The sequence below is a fragment of the Pristis pectinata genome, chromosome 23, assembly GCF_009764475.1.
Source record: "Pristis pectinata isolate sPriPec2 chromosome 23, sPriPec2.1.pri, whole genome shotgun sequence".
In the NCBI taxonomy this organism is placed as follows: domain Eukaryota; kingdom Metazoa; phylum Chordata; class Chondrichthyes; order Rhinopristiformes; family Pristidae; genus Pristis; species Pristis pectinata.
Window position 1 is genome coordinate 12,053,292 of NC_067427.1, and position 20,828 is coordinate 12,074,119.

Sequence of the window (20,828 nt, forward strand, 5' to 3'; positions counted from 1 at the left end):
TCAACTCCTAACAGAGACTGCCTCTTAAAACATTACGTAACTAAGAAATTACGATTTGCAGTTTCAGTGTAACACTCACGTAAGGTGCAGGGGTACTAACCCATTAAAACAACAGACCATCACCTCTGTTGAAATAAGGATGTAGAAATGGCAAATGGCATACCTCCTAATTACTGGTAATAATTCCTAATCTAACATTGGTTTAAAACCTTCAACGTAGCACATTCAAAATATATATATTAAAAATCAGTCTTGTGAGGAATTGTACCAGGGAATCGCGAATTTCTTGCCAGAGTGCAATCCCTCCCCTTTTGGTGTAGGTGAGGGTAAAACCTAAGAGGAGCGAGCTGATTATGATTTGGAATGCGCTCTGGTTGTGTAAGGAGATTCAGTGGCAACTTTCTAAAGGGATTGTGACAAACACTCGGAGTGGGAGAAAATTATGGGGAAATGGAGAAACAGACGAGGGATCATTGGATGGAGGGCACAGACAGAATGGGACGAACGGCCTCTTTTGTGGTAAAATTCAGTGATGGGATGGCCGCTTTTCATTTCTCTAATCCCTGGATGACTCTTCGGCGATTTCCCCACGGGTTATTGGTCTAACTGTCAGCTCCTGCTGGGGAAATAGTGTCTGTCACACCCACATTCTGAAAGAACAGTTTTTAATGTATTGGATCCACACTGCGATTTAGGAAATGAGTAGCGAAAAACAACCCTTTTAGGATGCTGGGGGTAATCATTCTTCTAGCAGCGTGCTGTTGTCTTCTGCTTGTTACAGACATTCTTTATCTGAACAAGCTGTTCGGGAAATTAAAGCAGAAAGAAAAGCACGTCCGCTGCTAGAATGACATTTAAGGTCTGAGCAAGCAGCTGTACTGTGTTGTCCCTGGACCAATGGGAGCCTTTCCTTTGTGGTAGCGGTGACATCATTTCTAGCCAATAGCAGCCCTTCTAGATGACATCCCGAGAAGAAAGAGCCCGCTGACAGAGAGAGAATCCTTAACCTTTTCAGCACCAGAGTTTAACCTCCCCTTCCCCCGCCTCTTAACATGGCCCGTTGCCTTCCAGTACCTCGACTTTCCTTGTCCAGATCGAAGCACCCTTTCCCCCCATTCGTGAAGCCCAATACGTGTTTGAGAGATATTCGACTGCGGAAGGCATCATTGTCGAACCTAATTTATCCTCCCACTGGCGAATAGTCACTGCTGCTAGGGGAAACCTAGAGTGAGCTGCAGAGTGGAAATTAAAGGCTTCACAATTCATCCAAAGGGGAGTGAATTATTTGGTTTAAAACTGTGGATTGAGTTTTTGATTATTATCTTGACAACAGTTCAGGATTTTTTTTCCCTTGCAGCATGCACCCTAAAGTTTAAGGTGACGTGACTCGGTTTTGAGACTGTTCTTTATGCTGGTGTAGTGGTGCCAGTCTGTGTGCTCCCATTTGCTGAAGTGCTGTGACGTCTGTGCTGGAGGATTAATTGCTCCTGCATCAGGGTTGCAGATTTATGAAGAAATTATGCGCAGCTCATTACCGGGAAATTCAGTGCCCTGGCCATGATTAATTTGGTTAATCGTTCCTTCCATTTTTACAACATTTTCCAGCTGCCGGCTGAAGTAGTTGAGGAGTTGTGATCGGAAGCTGAGCTGATGTCAGGGATCCACTACTGATGGGGTTCGTATATCAATGAGGGGGGCACAATGATCTCAGCAGGGGTAGTGTGGGGAGTGGAGAAGGCTGCAGCCCCTGCAGAGACCTGTGAGAGAAAGTGGCTGGCAGTTGTGTCCAAGCCCAAGGACAAGGTGCAGTTGGTTGCAGAGAACATTCTGTCCTCCTGCTCATCTGCTTCCCCCCCCCCACCCCATGCTTTCAAGCAGTGCATCCCAGACATGCCAACTCAAGCTCCAATGTGGCTGCTGCTTCATTTTTTTTCTCTCTGTCTTCAACTCATACAGGATTTCACTCTTGGTCCAGGGAGCAGCACCCTCATTTGTCAGAAATTTGTGGGTTCTAATCCATTGAATGCATAATATAGGCTAATGATGAACAACCATTCTGTAAGGAGGGACAGATTTTACACTCCAGACTACTTCCAAGGGCCAATCACGAAATGCTCATTTTATTTTTATTGTAGATAACTAGATAGACATTTTTAGTAACATTTATACACTGGTGCCATGCTTTATGAGCACCTCATCATCTCCTCATTGCTCCATTCACTCCCACTCAGCTGCCTCCTCTTGTCACTGCTTCACGGTCTGCCCCTTTGCTGCTCCAGTCACTGCCCCCTTGCATTGCCTGTACCTCAGGGACCCAGATCTGGGGTCAGGAATGCTGCAAGAAAATAGAATGCAGAGCAGATGGATACATCCGGTGGGTGGAATGTGGTCAGTGCATTTCTGAGGGCATGCAGCATTGTCTGTCATCTGCATTAAAAATTAGTCATAGAAGAGGCCTTCATTCTTGAAGAAGACCAAGGTAATTCCCAGGTGTGCTGGGCAACATTTGTCCCTCAGCCAACATGACGTTGTCACAAACAATCTGCGGGAGGAACTCAGTGGGTCGAGCAGATCTGGTAGGAGGATGGGGGGGGGAGGAATTGTCGAGGTTTCAGGTCAAAACCCTGCATTGGGACTGAGAGGGGAGGTGGCCAGTACAAAGAGAGGGGGAGTGGTGGATTGAGGAGGGATAAAAGAAAGAGGTGGATTGTCTGATGCTCCAGGTTCCAGCATCTGCAGTCTCATGTGTTGCGATGTCAGTATTACATTCCGGTTTGTGGGAATGTTTACGTTTTGGTAAATTTCCTACTTTACAATTTGAGAAATGTAGAGATTGTGGAAGATGTCATATATCCAAATCTTTCTTTGAATAAGAGCCTAGCTTTCAGGTGAGAGGGGGGATATTTAAAGGAAATTTACGAGGCAAGTTTTTTTTTACACACATGTTAGGTCCCTGGAACATGCTGCTGGGGGAAGTAGAGGAAACAGATGCAATGGTAACATTTATGAGGCATTTGGACAGGCAATTAACGGACTGGGAATGGAGGGATATAGACCATGTGCAGGCAGATGGGACAAGTTAAAATTGGCATGGTTGGCACAGACATTGTGGGATACCAGGTGATTTCTCTCCAATCATATTTTCCCCAAGCTGTCGGAAACGGTGACGTACCTGTTTATAGCTAAGCATCTCTGTCTTTTCTTCCCACTATAAAACAACTGCAATTGGAATTCTTCTGGGAGCAGGGGGCTCTGATCCGCCCTCTGACCCCATTAACTGTCCCATCTCAGGGCAGTCAGGGTCGAAGGCAGCATTAGAAAGGTCAGAGCTAGAAAACCAGGTTTGTCAGCTGTTTCCCAGTTACTGCTTAGGTCAATATTAATCTGTTCAGGTTCCAGAGAATCACACTGTGCAATGTGTAAAGGCTGTTTGTATTGGTTAGAATAGGTCGTAACCTTCATTTCAACCAACATTGTGACTGAGGAAAGCCAAACAGTCATCTCTTTTAGAAATGTAAATTGTTTTCCAAGGTGATTGTTCTGGGCTCAGTGAATTTGACCTATTGAATTGTGCTTGCAAGTCTTTTTAATCATAGTGCGATGTAGTACCCAGTGGTGTAACCAAGTGCCTTACCTTACAAGTGGAACACTCAGTTTTATAATGGGGAACCTTATTATTATTAGTGTGACGTTTATCATGCAGCACCTCACTCTCATCATCAGAGTGAGGTGCATCAGACTGTTATAACTGTGAACCTTACTATCAGAATGGGTGTCACGATAGTGTTTTACTAGGAGCCTTATTATCAGCATGGGCTGTAGCAAGCACTGTTATAACTGAGAGTCTTATTATTAGCGCAGTGCAACAGTGTTATTACTGGGAGTCCTGCAGTAGAAGTGAGAACATTGGTCTATTAGACTGCCAATAGGATTTGGGAGAAGTTTTAACTATGTGTATGCAGGAAGTTGTTGAATGCATACTTACCTTTCATCAAACGCAGGCAAATGGGACCAGCTTGGATGGCATCTTGGTCAGCATGGACCAGTTGGGCAGAAGGGCCTGTTTCATGCTGTATGACTCTTATGACTCTACCTGAGCTACTGGGGATAAATACGTGATAGTCCAGCTCCATCAGCTTGACAAGTCAGTGCAGCTTCTTCTATCTCTTCTAAAAACGAGACCTTTGCCGACGTTAGTCATTCACTAATTCATCATTCAAGTGGGCGCCTTCCATGCTGGAGTTTAGATAGAGATGAGGTACGTCAAACTGAATCCAATGATATCTTCATCTAATGCCCTGCCATTCAAACTTTCCACAAGCGAGTTCCTGGGTTGCATTCTGAAGCAGGGAATCCTACCGTTTCCTTCAACCTCTCCTGTTATACCAGGACAGCACTGGCTAACTGAAACGCTTTCATTTCCTCCCTGGGGGGATCTAGCTAAGTTAAGACAGACTAAAAATGGAGTCTGGGACCTTTCTGCACACAGGCAATGCACTGCAGGGGAATAGTCTGTAGCATTTTAATGTTTCTGTCATTCCACTTAATGACTCGGTGAAATTGCACAGACAACAGTACGGCACAGGAACAGGCCTTTCGGCCCGCAATGTCTGCACCAAACATGATGCCAAATTAAACTCAATCTCTTCTGCCTGCACATGATCCATACCCCTCCATACCCTGCACATTCATGTGTCCAACAGCCTCTTAAATGCCCCAATTGTATCTGCTTCCACCACTGTCCCTGGCAGCCCATTCCAGGCACATAACACTCACTGTGTAGAAAAACTTGTCCCACACATCTCTCTTAATCTTTCCCCCTTTTAACTTAAATTCATGTCCTCTAGAAATAGTTTTTACCCTGGGCTGTCCCTTTAATTTGGAAGCTGTAGCTTTAATAGGTGAAGTACATTTCTGATTTATTCAGAAGTACATACTGTACCAAAGTGATGCATTGAAATGTACTGGGTAAATCACATCCCAAAGCCACTTCTACACACTTTACAGACTGTTGTTGATTATGAGGTTATTATGGTAATTACATCATCCTCCAGCATCCTTAGCTTGAACCCTGGCAATTTCGGGAGGGAAATTTTTGTCTCAAATCTTGGGGTCAGACGCGAGTTCATAGATGAATATCATCAATATTCCAAAAGGAGAAGGGTATAATCACACTGGGAAGACCAGGGCATTTGCTTGTGGGATGAAAGATCACTAAGGTACCATGCAGAAGAGATTGAAGTTAGGTACTGAATGAGAAAGGCTTGCAGTTAATCCAGAAAACTTAAAATACAGTTTTGAGCCTAATGGATACATCATGGACTATTGAAAAGGCAGAAAGTGGTGCCGGAGTGCAGCAGAGTTTCGGCATAAAGAACGCAAGCTGCTTACATTTCAGTGAGTGACTCACCATTGATGCATCAAAAACACTTCCTGTAAACTCCGTACAATACCAGTAATGCTATTATGCATATTCTATTAACAGGTTATTGATTTTGCACTGTTTTCAGTGGGCAATTCACTGGAACAGAAGGATGATAAAAGGAAATTATATTCATTGATGAAATTAATTGCAAGTGTCAGGAAGGTGGTGTTACTACAGCCCCTCAGGCTCTTGCTGCTCTCATGGTGTTCCTGCTCCCCACTCCCTGTGTCTTTGTTCCCAACTGTGCTCCAGTCCGTGCACCCATCTCCATTCTTGGCCTTAGCCCTGGCCCCTTATTTCCTTGCTCCCCACCTCACCCCCCTCTCCACCCCTACCACGTTCATCTGCTGCTGCATCCTTGTCCTCCAGCCCTGCTTGTGCTGACTGTATCCTTGCTCTCCACCACCCATGCTCAGGCAACTGCCCCATCCCCAATGTCCATGTTACTTACCATCCCCCAAGTTCATGCTGCCCCTGCACCCTTGCTCCTCGACCACATGTTCATGCTGACCCTCTGCCCCCCCCCCCCATGTTCATATTCCTTTCCATCTTTGCGCCCCACCCCCCTCAGGCTCATGATGCACCTCATACCTTTGCTTGCCAGCCCACCCTGTCCATGCTGCCCTGGTGTCCCAGCTCCCTCCATCTACTTTCAAGCTTGCCAATCCCATGTTGCCTTGCTGCATGCACCCCTTGCTGTTGATGACCCAGAGTTAACTTGGTTACCCCCCCCCACCCCCACCCCACCATTGCTCCACAGTTTCTTGCTCCCCACCACCCCATGCTCCTGCTTCCCACTGCATGGATTCTTGGTGCCTCACCCTGTGTTGCCGACGTCTTGAAACCCTGCTCCCATCCTGCAGTGGATGAATTAAAATAGCAGACGTGTCGGAGGCAGGATCAACGAGGTTCCGAATGGAAAGTTTATCCAGGCTGATTGGTTTGCTCTAAGTAACATCTCACATCCACCCATGCTGAAATCTGGGTCTAGCATTGGTGAACTCCCAAGTGGTTGGTCACCTTTCAGTACTTTATAAGGAAATGATTAGTGGTGGGGGACATTAAATGTGCGGCCGATGCAATGGATGAGAAGTGGATGGTCAGGCCCACGGCTACAGGGTGGAACAGCTCGTATCCGCATTCCACACCACACAGCCATCCACCCAGTTATGCACCTCCCACCCCACCTGCGGCAGTGTTCGTGGATCCCACAAAGAATGCACATCAGCCACTTCAGAACATAAAACAATATTGGAAACAAGTCAGGAGACACAAGGGACTGCAGATGCTGGAATCTGGAGCAACAAACAAGAAGTTGCAGGAACTCAGCTGGTCAGGCAGCATCTATGGAGGGAAATGGACAGTCAACATTTCGGGTTGAGGTCCTTCATCTGGACTTATGAAGGATCATGATGCAAAACGTCGACTGTCCATTTCTTAGCAATAGATGCTGCCTGACCCACTGAGTTCCTTGAGCTTCCTCTTTATTGCTTTGGAAACAAGTCATCCTTGGTTCCAGAGGAACTGCCTAGAAAGACAGGGCGATGGTGGGCAAAGGTGGTGGGGGAACCTCCTGCTGTAGAAGGAACCCTGATTTAATTTACTTCCATAATTAGTCACTGTGAGGCTCATGTATGAAGAAGGATGGAATGAATGAGGGAGTGGAAAATTGATGACATGATAAAGAAACATCCTTCCCCTTTGATTTGTTTCCAGCCTGCAACTTGCTCCTGGCAATACATTTCATTCCATTGTATTATACAGTAAAATATTAGATGCAATATTATTTTCAACATTGTAATTTAAAGCAAAAAACATGACAAGACTGCAGTTATTCCTGAGAAACCAAAGCGGTCCTTCAGCTGTAGAGTGATGTTGAATTCCATGCCCATTCCTTGATGAAATGTGCTGAGTACGTGGGTTTGCTCCCCTCGTTCTGTGTACAGCACTGGTAGGTGCAATGTAAATGCTGCAAATCACCATGTCCCGAATGCGTTACAGTAACTTCCTGCTACAGTCGGCAGTCTTGCTTTGTGTGCATATCTCTTTCTCTCACACACATGTATATTCAAACAGACACACCCACATGGACACAGGCACATGTGTACATTGACAAACATGCACATACACACAGTTAAACCTGTTCGTAGCTGCATATTTGCATAATATATATAAATATACTAAAACCTAAAAATATGAGCCCACTTCTGGTCCCCATCAAATGCTTTATTTTCCATAATACAATGAAATGCCTCTGCTCAATCCTGCTTCACGCTCATTTACTATAGAAGAAGTATTTGAGCATTATCTTATTATTTGAGCATTATCTCTGTGTCTTGCTGCATTTTAGTGGCAGTGGTGGGCATTGGGGAAGGTGGAGCTGAGGTGTGTGCAGAGGAGAGACGGGAAACTGCCCGCTGAAAGCTTGCAGTGAAACGCATTGTGAGGAGATGCAGTTGAGCCAGACATTACCTCATCTTCCTGTAGCCTCTCAGGCACCGTGCGGCGGGGGAGGGGCAGGGAGCAAGCTGCATGAATCCAGCCTGCGTCAGGTGCCCGAGTGTTAATAAAAACTCATCTCATTCAATCGACGTGATTAATATTCCAATCAGCAGCAAACACAATAATATGCTTTTGCAGCATTTAACACTCATCCCACCCCCTGCAATTTATGTTCAGTGTTTCTTAAAATATTGCACAGCTATTAATGCAAAATGTAAATAAGCAGCTATAAATAATAAAGGAACAAAGAGAACAAAATGAAGGAGAGATGGATTTCACATATTTAAAATAAGCTGACTGATATCCCGTTGCAGTGCCAGTTATGAGGCAGGAATATGGTTTCCTCCCTGTTTCCTTTGGCCTATCCCTCCTTTCCCCGAGGACTTACCCAGCCAACGTTCTTCCTCCCCAGTTAACCCTCAACTAGGTCACTACAATGGTCATTATCATCTTACTGCTTTTATGGAAGTTTATGGTGTGAAAATTGGGTACTCAGTTTCTCTGCCTTACAACAGAGACAACACTTGGGAAATATTTTGTTGGCTGTAACGAGTTTGGGGTCCTGAAAGGCACCATTCAAATAAAAGTTTGTTCTTTCTACAGGCACCATCTCAACATGCTTGTTGTCAGGGGCACTTCATGGAATAAATGGGACTCTAATTAGGGAATAACATTCCTCTATACCCTTAACTAAAAGGCTCTAGTCCCACCTCCCATATGTTCCCATAAACTATGAATTAGAGCTGTGTTTTATATGGTAATGAATGGCTGAATTGAACGGCACATCATTAACCAGGCCATGTAATTATCAGCATTGTGTTCTCTTATTTAGTCTTGCCCCTGATTGTAAAGAGCAATGACAGAGGCAAGCTGATAAACAATTAATTAGCATTTACAATTAAAAGCACCAGGAATATTAAAATAGCTCAAATATGTTACTGGAGAGGCAGCAGTAGATATCATCAGCCAGAGATCATTTCAAAACAGGACAATTCAAAAGAGTGGCTGGGGGTTTTGCAGCTGGAAGTTCACAGTTCTGTTCTGTTCTGTTCTGTTATGCAGGCTCATTGTGCGTGTCACAAGTGATTCAAAGATGATGCAAAGCTGGGTGACAGTGTGTGTTGTGATTCTGAGGCTTCAGGGGTTTTGAGAAGTGAAAGGGCAAGGAAATAGGAGAAAATGTGAAGTCATCCATGTCAAGATAAAATATAAAAAGTGTATTTGTTAAGTGGTGAGTGATTGAAAGGGGAGATGTTCAGGGGGACCTGGGTGGCCTTGTACATGAAAATTGGATTGTTGTTACAGAAAGCAAGCAGGAAGGCAAGTGGTGTATTATGTACAGGTCCTCCCCCGGTTACAGCAGGGTTCCATTCCTGTCAACTGTTCGTAACCGGAACAGTTTGCATGTTGGAAATGTGGCCGTGATCTGAGTTCCCAGATGGCAGAAGATGCCTGCAACCCCACAGCAGCCGGCAAATCCATGCCACCCGTCTCCCAAATGCCCATTGGTATAGAACATAGAACATTACAGCACAGTACAGGCCCTTCGGCCCACAATGTTGTGCCGACATTTTATCCTGCTCTAAGATCTATCTAACCCTTCCCTCCCACATAGCCCTAATTTCTCTATCATTCATGTGTCTATCTAAGAGTCTCTTAAATCTCCCCAATGTATCTGCCCCCACAACCTCTGCTGGCAGTGCGTTTCATACACCCAACACTCTCTGTGTAAAAAAACTTACCCCTTATATCTTCCTCCAATCACCTTAAAATTACATCCCCTCGTGTTAGGCATTGTCACCCTGGGAACAAGTATCTGACTATCCACTTGATCTATGCCTCTTATCATCTTGTACACCTCTATCAAGTCTCCTCTCATCCTCCTTCTCTCTAAAGAGAAAAGCCCCAGCTCGCTCAACCTATCAGGCTGTACGTAAATCGGGCGTTTGCAAGCTGGGGAGGACCTGTGCAGGACTGGGTCTCCCTGGAGGAAGTGCTATAAAGGCTCACCAGATTGATATCTGGGATGAGGGTGGGGGTTTGTTCTATTTGGGTAGATTTAAAAGACTAGCTCTATACTCTCAAGTTTAAAAGAGTGAGACATGAAATATACAAAATCATGACATGGCTTGACGGGGTAGATTCAGGAATAACATTTCTTCTGGCTGGGGTTTCAAGACCAGGGGATACAACCTCAGGTCTGAGATAAGAAGGATTTCCTTCACCCAGAGAGCAGTGAATCTTTGGAATTGTATGCTCAAGGGAGCTATATTGTCTGCTCACTCACTACGTATATTCAAGGATGAGATCGATAGATTTTTGGATATCAAGGGCATGAATATGGGTTAGAGCAGGATAGTAGCAATGAGGTAAAAGATCAGCCATGATCTTACGGAATAGCTGAGCATACAAAATTTCTATGTTTTTATTCCCCCCTCTTATATCCAACCAATGGAGCTGTGAGGCAGCAGCTCATAAAATCGCTCAGTGGCTCAGCTAGTAGGGCTACTGCTTTACACTTCCAGGAACACAGATTCAATCCTAACTTCCATTGCTGTCTGTGTGGAGTTTGCACATTCCCTTTGTGACTACATGTGTTTTCTCAGTGCTCCAGTTTCCTCCCACATCCCAAAGACATGCAGGTTGGTAGGTTAACTGGCCACTGTAAATCGTCCCTTGTGTTTAGGTGAGTGGTAGAATCTGGGAGTGTTGATGGGAATGTGGGGATTAGTGCAAATGGGTGCTTGGTGTTTGGTGTGGACTCGGTGGGCCAAAGAGTCTGTTTCCACGCTGTATGACACTAAACATACAACAGGCCAAAAGTAAGTCTGGAATTCAGCTGCTCAACATTGTAAAATGCCCGGTAAAACTTTCTTCACATGGCTGCTTCAGTTAAACTGCGGGGTTGCTTCTGTTCACTGATCCAGATGTGTTTTATCTGCACCCATTGCCAGATTCGATCAATCCTGCCCATGTGCAACTGTGCAAAAGGCTTTGAACGTGATGTTGTGCAGGGTAAAGGATAAAATGTCAGTGCCCATTACTATTGCCACCCTGTTCCCAGAATACAAGGCCTGAGGCAGGTTTCACCAGTGACTACAGTGGTGGTGTCTGTATTGTAGCTTCCGGCCACACACAATGTAAGTGGGAGAGATCTGTGGCATTGAGAACCTAGGTAATACCAGGCATCATTTAATTGTTCAAAATCCATGTTTATACCATTGGCTTCCCCCAAGCTGGCCTTGCACAGTTGGCTGCCTGCCAGAAGTAAGGCTGCTGGGAAGATTAGTTTTTAGTGAAGAATAAAAGCAATCAGCCTGACTTGATACTTTCAACCACATTGTACCTTTTAATGTAATAAAATGTCCCAAACGAGTGCAATCAGATAAAATACTGAGCTTAAAGGGCAGTGACCAAGATCTTAGGCACAGAGGTAGCTTTTAAGTAGCTTCTTAAATGAGGAAAGAAAGGTGGAGGCAGAAGTGTTTAGAGAGGGAATTTCAAATCTTAGAATGAAGGGTTATCATTAGAAGCACTGTCATTAGAGAGTTGTAGAAAATGGCTTTGCACAAGAGGCCAGGGTTGGAGAAGTGCTCCAGGGTTGGAGCTAGAGGAGATTACACTATTAAGATGGGCTAAATCTTAGAAGGATTTGTATATGAGGATGAAAATTTTAAAACTGAGGTGGGTGACTTGCTTTCAATCCTATGTTTTCTAATATATGCAGTCTAATTCCAGGGTAGAACTAAAACACAAAATGCTGGAAATACTCAGCAGGTCATATAGCATCCACATTTTAGACTTCTATTTTTATTTTGGTTTTTCCACTCCTGCAGTATTTTGCTTTTGTAATTTCTTTGTGGATTTGTTTAGTTCTGGGTCTAGTTTTAGCACAGAAGCACTTGCCTGTGAACTCCCAGATGTGTTGCAATGATATTTATACTGGAGGGTTAGTGTTACCAACCTAACGTATTTTTAAACCGTTTTCTCCGTGCCATTCTGTTTTGCCTATCAGCTCCCGTCCTCCCTTGAAAGTGCCAACTCAGGTTAGAGTTAGGCCTGTAAGAAGAGCCCAGGGGGAATGAACTGGTTTGACTGTCTCCTTCCAGGAATTATGACTTTGCCTGACTCCATGATGACATTACAAATGTAGCTTTGGTGTGATTTTATACTTATGCTACATGTAGCCTTAATACTTGTTGGTCCATTTCCACGCCTATCCTCCTTTCATCTTGCCTTTCCTCTTCTTCTGCTGGCTTGCCCATGTCCCTGTCCTCTTTGTCTTATCCATCTTTCATTTCATTTAATAAGTCTTTCTCCATTTCTGTATCCTCCTTCTTCACACTATTTCTCTGGTTTTGTCTTCCTCTCCATGGAACTTGCAGTTTCAAACCTTACTTTTTACCAGTAACCCTTGGGAATCATGAGCAGAAGAGCAGAGTATAAATATATTACATCACCAGCTGACCTGGATCCGCACCGCTGTCTGTGTATTTGCAGTCACAATAGCAGAACACATCAAATTAACACAAAGAAATCAAAAGCAATTTCACCCAGACAAACCCTCCAGGGTCAGCTAGTAAATCAGGAGCAAACTGGGTTTGGAAAAAAGCTATCACCATGATCATGAGCACTGGTGGAGTTAATTAAAAGAACATTTTAACTTTCACATTTATATGAATCACCTGCTAAAATCTCAGTCACATATATAGCACTGTCCTCATTTCACCCCCATCTCGTATTCTACACCTCTCATCATAACAGTTTACTCGACTGCACTCATTCTGTGAAGCACACCCCTCACCACACCGTTGGAAGCACCATGTTTCCACTTACACTGTAACCTCCAACTATATTTAAAAAGCCGCTTGAAACTTCTCTTTGTGGTGGCAATCATAGACGTAATACAGTCTGTGGCTAATTCAGATGAAATAATTGAAGAAAAATGTCCATGGGACATACTTTGATGTACTTTTTCCCCACTAAAGATATTTCACTATTTAATTTCCTGAGGTAGAAGAAAATAACTTCCACTGGGAAGCTTTTTTTTAGGCATTTTCTTGGTTAGTTGTGATACTGCAGGTTAAAACAGTTTCCAGTTTAAAAAGAACAGCTTAAACGTGTGACAGATACTGGAGAATATTCACCTCCCTCTGCCCTTTTGCACCATGACATATGGGAACTACATAAGGGCATTATATAAATGCTAATAATCCCACAGGTTTGTCATCTCCTCCTGTATCTGACTAATACAGATATGCTGAGAACCAAGGGACTTCTAACCTCCTGCACTAAAGTCACTGGATTGTGTTCTCCCTGAACTACCAGGCATCACAAAAAGAATTCTAGCAAGGAGGACTGCCAACACTAGTTGGATATATTCTTTCTTTCTTATTACGAGACAGAAGGGATCTATTTGGCCCCTCAAGTCCATGCTAGCTGCCAACAGGGCAGTCTGATCAGTCCCTTTACCCCCCTCCTCACTTTCCCAGTAGCCCTTTCTCTTTCACTTGCTGTTTACTTGCCACTTAGGGGTAACTTACAGTAGCCAATTAACTGATGAGCACTTTTTTGGGATGTGTGAGGAAATCCACATGGACAAAGGGAGAATATGCAAACTCCACAGCGACAGCACCCAGAGTCGGACTGAAACCCAAGTCTCTGGAGCTGTGAGGCAGCAGCATTTACCACTGTGCCACTGCTAATCTATGAATAACTGACCCCATTAGTCTTTCCAGTTAAATAGTTACTTTAAATATGTTTAATACTTGCATAAGGCAACAAAAATGTTTAGAAATAAAGCCACATTCTTTTATTCCCATATCGTTTCTTCTTGGTTACTTAGAGCATTGTTCCAGGGATTAATCTTCAAATCCTGGAAACACCAGGATATTCCTTCGTGACTGGCAATCCCAGGTGTGTAACTGTAAGGCACTGTGAGGTATGGAAGGGGTGGTGGAGTAATTTGTTGTAGTTCTGTTGTAGGTGTTTCACTGCGTCTGGTGGGTTTTACAACATACAGTGTACCCCTTCATTACAGGTGGGTAACAGAAATTCGTTTTTATGGAATTTGTGTGAAAAAATAACTAAATAAACACAAAGTGCAAAAGAAACCATTCTTGTCAAGGATTCACGTTATGGAAGATCATAATGTGGATGGTTTTATTGGAAGACAACCCCTCTGCAACACAGGGGTGTACTGTACCACTTTTTTTTTCCAATTTTCCTTTGGTTAGGTGAAAATGGGAAATGAATATATTCTTTCTCTTCTTGGATTCATAAAAGTTCGACAACACCATTAAAAGAAGAATAGGAAAGTTCTTCCTGATGTTCTGGGCAATATTTATCCCTCAATCTACATCACTAAAGTAGACATTTGGTCATAATTGCATTGCTGCTTGTGTGAGCTTCCTATGCATACATTCGATGCTGTGTTTCCTAATTTAAAGTGGTGAATACAGTTCAAATGTACTCCATTGGCTCTGAAGCACTTAGGGACAACCTAAGATCATTAAATAAGTTTTATTTTTAATTTGTGTTAATTTGTACTGTGTTTAACAGCAGAGATTTAAAAGCATTTTTTTATCTGACACTACACAATTTGCTAACTTCAGTGTATAATTTCAGTTGCATTGGTACCCAAAACAAAAACTGGTAAAATAACTGTGACTACCATGAGAAGGTACTATCACCTAAGACTCTGAATATAAGTATTTGGGAACCTGAAACCTGTCCAGTTTTGAGGAGTTTTTGAATATCTGAAATGCCGAATGTCAGTCTGATTTAAGAACCTCAATGTGAGTTTTGTCTCATTTAGGAAATTGCTTAACATCTGAGGTACAATGTCTGTCCAGTTTAGGCAATTTCTCTTTTGGGGTTCTTGATGTTTATTTAATGTAGAAAATCTCACAAAATCTAGAATACATGAGGTATCCAGTTCCAGGCATCTCTCAACATTTGTGGTATATGATATCCATCCAGTTTAGGCAATTATTTCCAGTGCAGGTTGAAGGTTCCAAAGTAATTGTGCAGGAGCTCTGAAGTAGTCAGAAATCTTTAGGACAAGTTGGTAGAATTTAGTGAGTCCAACACATGTTCCAATCCAAATTATGGCATGCACTGGGGAAAATAAAACAACAGACAAATCCAGGCAAAAGATGCCAGTTATTGATTTTACTAACATCTAGTTTCTCTTGCTTCCTCCAGTTTTCAAAGGACAAGTATATCCTGGATTCCAGCCCCGAGAAACTGCACAAAGAGTTGGAGGAGGAGCTGAAGCTGAGTAGCACAGACCTGCGGAGTCACGCCTGGTACCATGGACGCATCCCACGTGAGGTAATGGAAAATAGGCACTTTAAATTGTTTATTAGTTAACGAAGGGCGGGGAAGATATCATAAGCCTTACATTTTGTATTGGAATGAAGGGTATACTGGAAACTATTATTTCCAAGTGTGTTATATACATTGCAAACTCTAATATTAAAGGGTATAGCTATGGTTACATATGAATAAGACTATGATATCAAGGGGTGTTACTTATGTTGTATCTAGAGATGATGGAATTGTATTGTGGTTTATTGGGCACAATGTTCCTCAAAATCTCTACATAGAAAATTCCAAAAGCTTCCTTGATGTCTTGTGTCTGTTGCATATTATAAAGTTAGTGTAGAGAAAAATCATCACCTTCCTTTTTCACTGTTCCTTGGAGAACCGCCAATCACTGAATGCTCTGGCTCCCTCTATGGAGCAGAGATGGCTGGGAGAGTGGATGCCAAAAAATAGCACAGCCAGCAGCTTCTGTGAATATAAGAAAATAATTAGATTATAACAATCACTGACACATTTTTATCTTCTTTAAAGATTGTTTGCAAGCTTGTTATGACTTGCTCTGAAATGCCTGGTATTTTAATGTTGTTTGCTAGTACCCAAGGGAAATGGGTTTATACTCACAGTTGAAAACCTGCCTGTTAAATGCTGGGTATTTATGTGGCATGCTCTATGCACTAGCCCACTGGAGTAAGCAACCTCTGAGCTAAAAACCATTTCTAATTCTGTCATAAGGTTTTGAATTTTAATTTCTTGATGTGAAATCAGTGCACTATTTTACTCTCTTACTTACTCACATCTTCTTCAGGATCTCTGCCTGGATTTTGTGTTCCGACCAGGCTACTGACATTGTGTCCAGGCATCCACAGTATCACGTTGTGTGAAGTCCAGAGCTGAACTTCAGCAAGAGGTGTCAGCAAAGCATGCACAAAAGAGAGATGCTTTTCTTCACATAAAAAAATTTTTTCACACACTTAATGGTCGTCCACTTAAAGCAGAATAGGGTTAGGGTTGGGGTTAACTTTAGAATCTTTTAAGAAAGTATTTGAAAATTAAGCATCTTTATCGATGGATTACTTAAAATGAACGTAATGATTGTCTTCATCTGTATTTTGGGAAAATGTAAGAATAGTTAACATGGATATTTCTCTGGCTACTGTTCCACAATAAATTGGTTGCCACCTCCAATAAAGCAATGGATAGAAGAGTGCATGTTACGTGCCTGATGTTCAGACATTTATATTGTAGCCACTTCCAAATTTAGTTCCAGTCACCAAAGCCCATGATTCAGTCATTGTTTCAAGGTGTTTGTGGGAGTACTTGACAAAGAAAACAAACATTCAGTTACCAGAAATGAATCTGATTTGAAAACAGATTGAAATGTCAAGGTGATAGCTCCCCCATGTATTACTATGAATAAGAATTGAGTGATCAAGAGATATGGTCATCTAAAAGCTGGGAAACAACTGTAATATATCTTCTGCTTTTCCTGTTTGCAGGAAAAAGACTTGACATTTTTACTGCTGTAAGCATTAGAGACATAAATATACACTACAGCACAGTGAGAGGAAGGTGCAGCTGGCAGTCTGATACACAGTCTCTGGCTTCTCAGTGTCTTCAACTACACCTTGTCATTTATGTTGCACAGCTTTTCTTCTAAAAATGTTGTGCTTGGCTCGGTGAGGTGAAGAATGGATGGTGGTCTTTATTTTCAGGCATGCAGTGTTGGTGACATGACTGGCAGGTCAGGTACAGCAGTCAGAAGCATGGTGAATCACTTTTTAACTGGTTTCACCAGGTGCTTCAGTTGCAGTCCCAAAAGGAGTGCCGTTCTTCAAATTAGCCACATTGATGGATGGGAAATGGTATTGTTCCATTACCTATCCACCAAATTGGCAGACTTGAAGGATGATACTCCTACTGGCGAGAAGGTGCTGGTCAGTGATGAAGAGCAGGAACATCGGGTGATTTTATCTGTGCCACAGGCCATGAATGTCAGTGGGCACAGCACAGACTACAAACAGTCTGGGACTCCTCACTTCAACAGCTGGGTGACACAAAGAATCCATCAATGGAACTGATGCTGAGGGATTGGCCAGTAGGATTTATGAGGTGATGGTGAGGTTGGAAATGCAGTATGAAATTACAAATCTGGAACTCTTCTTCAAAAAAGCTGTTGTGTCTGGGGGTGTGGAGGAAGAGGGGCAGCTGAAAAATTCAGCATAAAGAGATATGGAATTATGAAAAGTGAAAGGATTACAAAATAGTTTAGCCATTATACAACTGAATGGATGAACAGGCTTGTGGGGACAAATCTTGTTTCGATGTTTCCTGACACTTTTTAAAATTCAGATTTTATTTTTCAGGTTTCTGAGAATCTAATGCAGAAAAATGGTGATTTCCTCATCCGTGATTCCCTCACGTGTGTCGGTGATTATGTGCTGACCTGCCAGTGGAGAAATGAACCCCTCCACTTCAAAATCAACAAGGTGATGATCAAACCAAACGAGGCTTTCACCCGCATCCAGTATCTGTTCGAACGGGAGAGCTTCGACAACATCCCCGCCCTCGTCCGGTTTTACATTGGGAACCGTAAGCCTGTTTCTGAGCAGAGTGGTGCCATCATCTATTCTCCAATCAACCGCACACTTCCCCTCCGATACCTGGAGGCCAGCTATGGGCTGTCCACTGGGAAGCACGGGCTAGCTCATCCCTCAACCAATCAGAAAGGTGGATACATTAAGAGGAGGAGTGTGACCATGACAGATGGTCTGACATCTGATAAGATCATCCGAAGTGACAGCTGTGGCAACAGGTAAATGCTTGCCTTTTGGCGGGTTAAAGGGACCCGGTTTCTCTGTGCTACTGAAAATAAGTTTCAGATCATCAGACAGCCAGGTCCCTACAAAGGTGTGTTTGCATGTGCACTGGTTGAGTACAGACTTAGTTATGATTTCCCCACACCTGTTTCCCATTATTTCATTGCCAGAGAAGAGACACTTGAATGAGATTGTAGCAAACATTTAAAAGCTGTATCCTTCTGCCTTGAAGAGATGTGGAGCAAGATTTGACGGGGGGTGGGGGGGGGGGGGGAGTGGTGAGCATTCAAGAAATTGGGCTGTACTTAGGAGTTTCCCTTGTGGTGTGCCTAGGGTGGCAGTGCCCTCCCTGGGAATGGAGAAAATGACTCACCGCTCTCCTTACAGCAGGCAGAGAGAAAGCCAGCTGTGTCTGAACTTCCACAATATTGGGTTGGCAAGCTGACTTTTGGAAGTAGGGAGGACCCTAGTGTGGCAGCATTGTTTCCCTGGGCTTTCGCTGCCTCGGAGAGACCCCAGAGTGAGCCGGTGAGCCTACTTCAACTTTCAGTTCGGGGCCCAGGCAGCCGTTTAAGTTCCGATTGCCGTTTTTGTTTTGAGTTATGTGGAATCCACATCAGTTTACTGACAAGGTGAGCTTCTCTTCAGTTCGGAAGCCAAGTGAGAGAAAAATCACCCAGAGTTGCTCCCGCTCTGGGGCCCCATGCACCCAGACCCAGATATCTGGTCCCTCACTCCATTCTTGCTGCCCAATATTGCCACAGTTAGGGGCAACCTGGCAGTCTCCAGGAACACCTGTTCTCCATCTGTAGTCAGTTGGCCCGATGTTAATGAAGTCTGGCCCTCAAAATGGACCAGGCTTCACCATCTACCCAAATTCCACTCTATGAACATTCACTCCAGTATTTTGACGTCTAGAAAGTATGTTGTGACCTCTTAACAGTTAGGTGGTGAGTGACAATACAAAAGAGCTTTCATTCAACAGCTACTTGCCTTCCTTCAGCATTCCGTCACCACATCACAAGGAAACAATCCGCAACTTTGCTCTGAGCATGGATCAAATCAAGGACATTCGCCACGGAATGTCCCCAGTGAACGAGATCCCTCTCTCTCCAGAATACAGCACAAGTAAGTGACGAGATAATACTGTAACTGGCCTTAAGTAAAATTTTGCCTTCTGACACTACCAGAACATTTCACAAAGATCTAAACAGACATTAATTAGAATTTAAAAATCAATTCTGTTTAAAAAGTATTCTTGAGCATTTGTTTTAGTGTTCTGCTTCTACCAGTGAGAAGGAATAACAGTCAGGATTCCTGTTTGTAATCACTTCCAGGTGAAGGTGCAAAGTGTTTACGAACCTCAGACCTGGGTCTCGATCCGGGCTGTGGCTCAATCTCAGGCACTACATCTGTAGCCCAGCAACATGTCAGCTTCAACAGAAAAGCAACAGGGCTGGGGGTGGGGGAAATACAAATAAAATACTTGCACCTAATGTTGTGTGACATCTTCCACAGGCTTGAAGCACAAAAGCCAGCTAGGCCGAGTAGCAAGGATGACGCCATCGTCACCAGTACTTCGCCGGTCCAGTGAACCACAGCTTAGCCCACCGATCGGTAACAGACTGTGTCAGGAGCCCAACAAGGAAAGGCCTCTGGAGGCTTCGAGTGGACCTCATTGTAACAGCACACATTCCACCCAGTCAAATGGCTCTGTGCAGTCAGACCAGAGAGTTGCCTCAGAGAATTGTAGAGAATCAGAACACAGCCACTACTGTGAGCTACGGCCATCGTCACCAATTGACTGGGAGAGGCAGCAGTTGGAACTTGCCCTCAAGCAAAGTCAGCCGCTGGCAAAGAGCTATGTGGAAAGGTTGAAAGTTGAGGAAAATCCTAACATATCCAGCTGGCAGTCTGAGACGAACTTCGGGTTCCTTGAGACGGAGACATATCTCAGTCCAATGCCCAGCTGCGCAGAAGAAGAAGAGGGGCTGCACTGCCATTCGTTCACAGCCCCGGTCATTGAACAGGTGTCTTCCTTTAAGCCAAACGGGTATCAGTCACTGCTCATTCCTTTGGAGAACAAGCCACTTGAGATGACTGTTCTAAAGAAAGTCAAGGAACTGTTGGCTGAGGAGGATGCAAAAACTATTGCCAAACACATCACAAAAGTAGACTGCACGGTGAGAAAATCCAGTTTGCAGTGGATTCATCTTAATCGGATTCTCATTTTTTGTGCTGAGTTGTGGAAGTGGCTGACCTTCCTTATTAACAAGACCTTGCGCAAAGTCCCATCTGAACAGCTTGGTGCCATAACGTTTCATTCTCACAATGTATTTTTGCATCTTCAGGATTAATCAAAGCCCTCTCTCGTAATTACGTCTTGTCATTATTGTAATCAATTCAAAAATGGCAGTCACTTGGGACCAGCCAGCTCCCACAAACAATAGTGGAAGGAGGAACAGGTTAATCTGTATTGATATTTGAACGTTGGGCTGCACAGCCTGGGAGAACTTCTGACTCGTAGCCCCTTGATATTGTTTATGACAATCTAATAGAATAGATGGAGCTCCAGTTTAAGTTCTCATTAAAATGCTGTGTCTTCAATAGTGCAGCACTCCCACAGTACTGCACCAGAGTGCCAGCTCAGATTATGTATTTAAATACATAGTGGACCTTTGAACCCACAACCTCTAGCTCAAAAGTGAAAGTGTAAACACTGAGCAAATCAGGCTCTAAAAAAGTCTCACAATCTA

At 43.6% G+C, this 20,828-nt stretch overlaps 1 protein-coding gene across 1 annotated transcript in view; it reads left to right on the forward strand.

Moving 5' to 3' along the window:
• Nucleotides 1-20,828, forward strand: part of sh2d3ca (SH2 domain containing 3Ca) — a 111,031-nt gene that overhangs the window by 77,993 nt on the left and 12,210 nt on the right. The window contains exons 4-7 of the mRNA XM_052037197.1: nucleotides 15,134-15,262; nucleotides 17,620-18,068; nucleotides 19,076-19,200; nucleotides 19,591-20,268. Of these exons, the coding sequence (XP_051893157.1) occupies nucleotides 15,134-15,262; nucleotides 17,620-18,068; nucleotides 19,076-19,200; nucleotides 19,591-20,268 (1,381 nt within the window). The remainder of the gene's footprint in view (nucleotides 1-15,133; nucleotides 15,263-17,619; nucleotides 18,069-19,075; nucleotides 19,201-19,590; nucleotides 20,269-20,828) is intronic.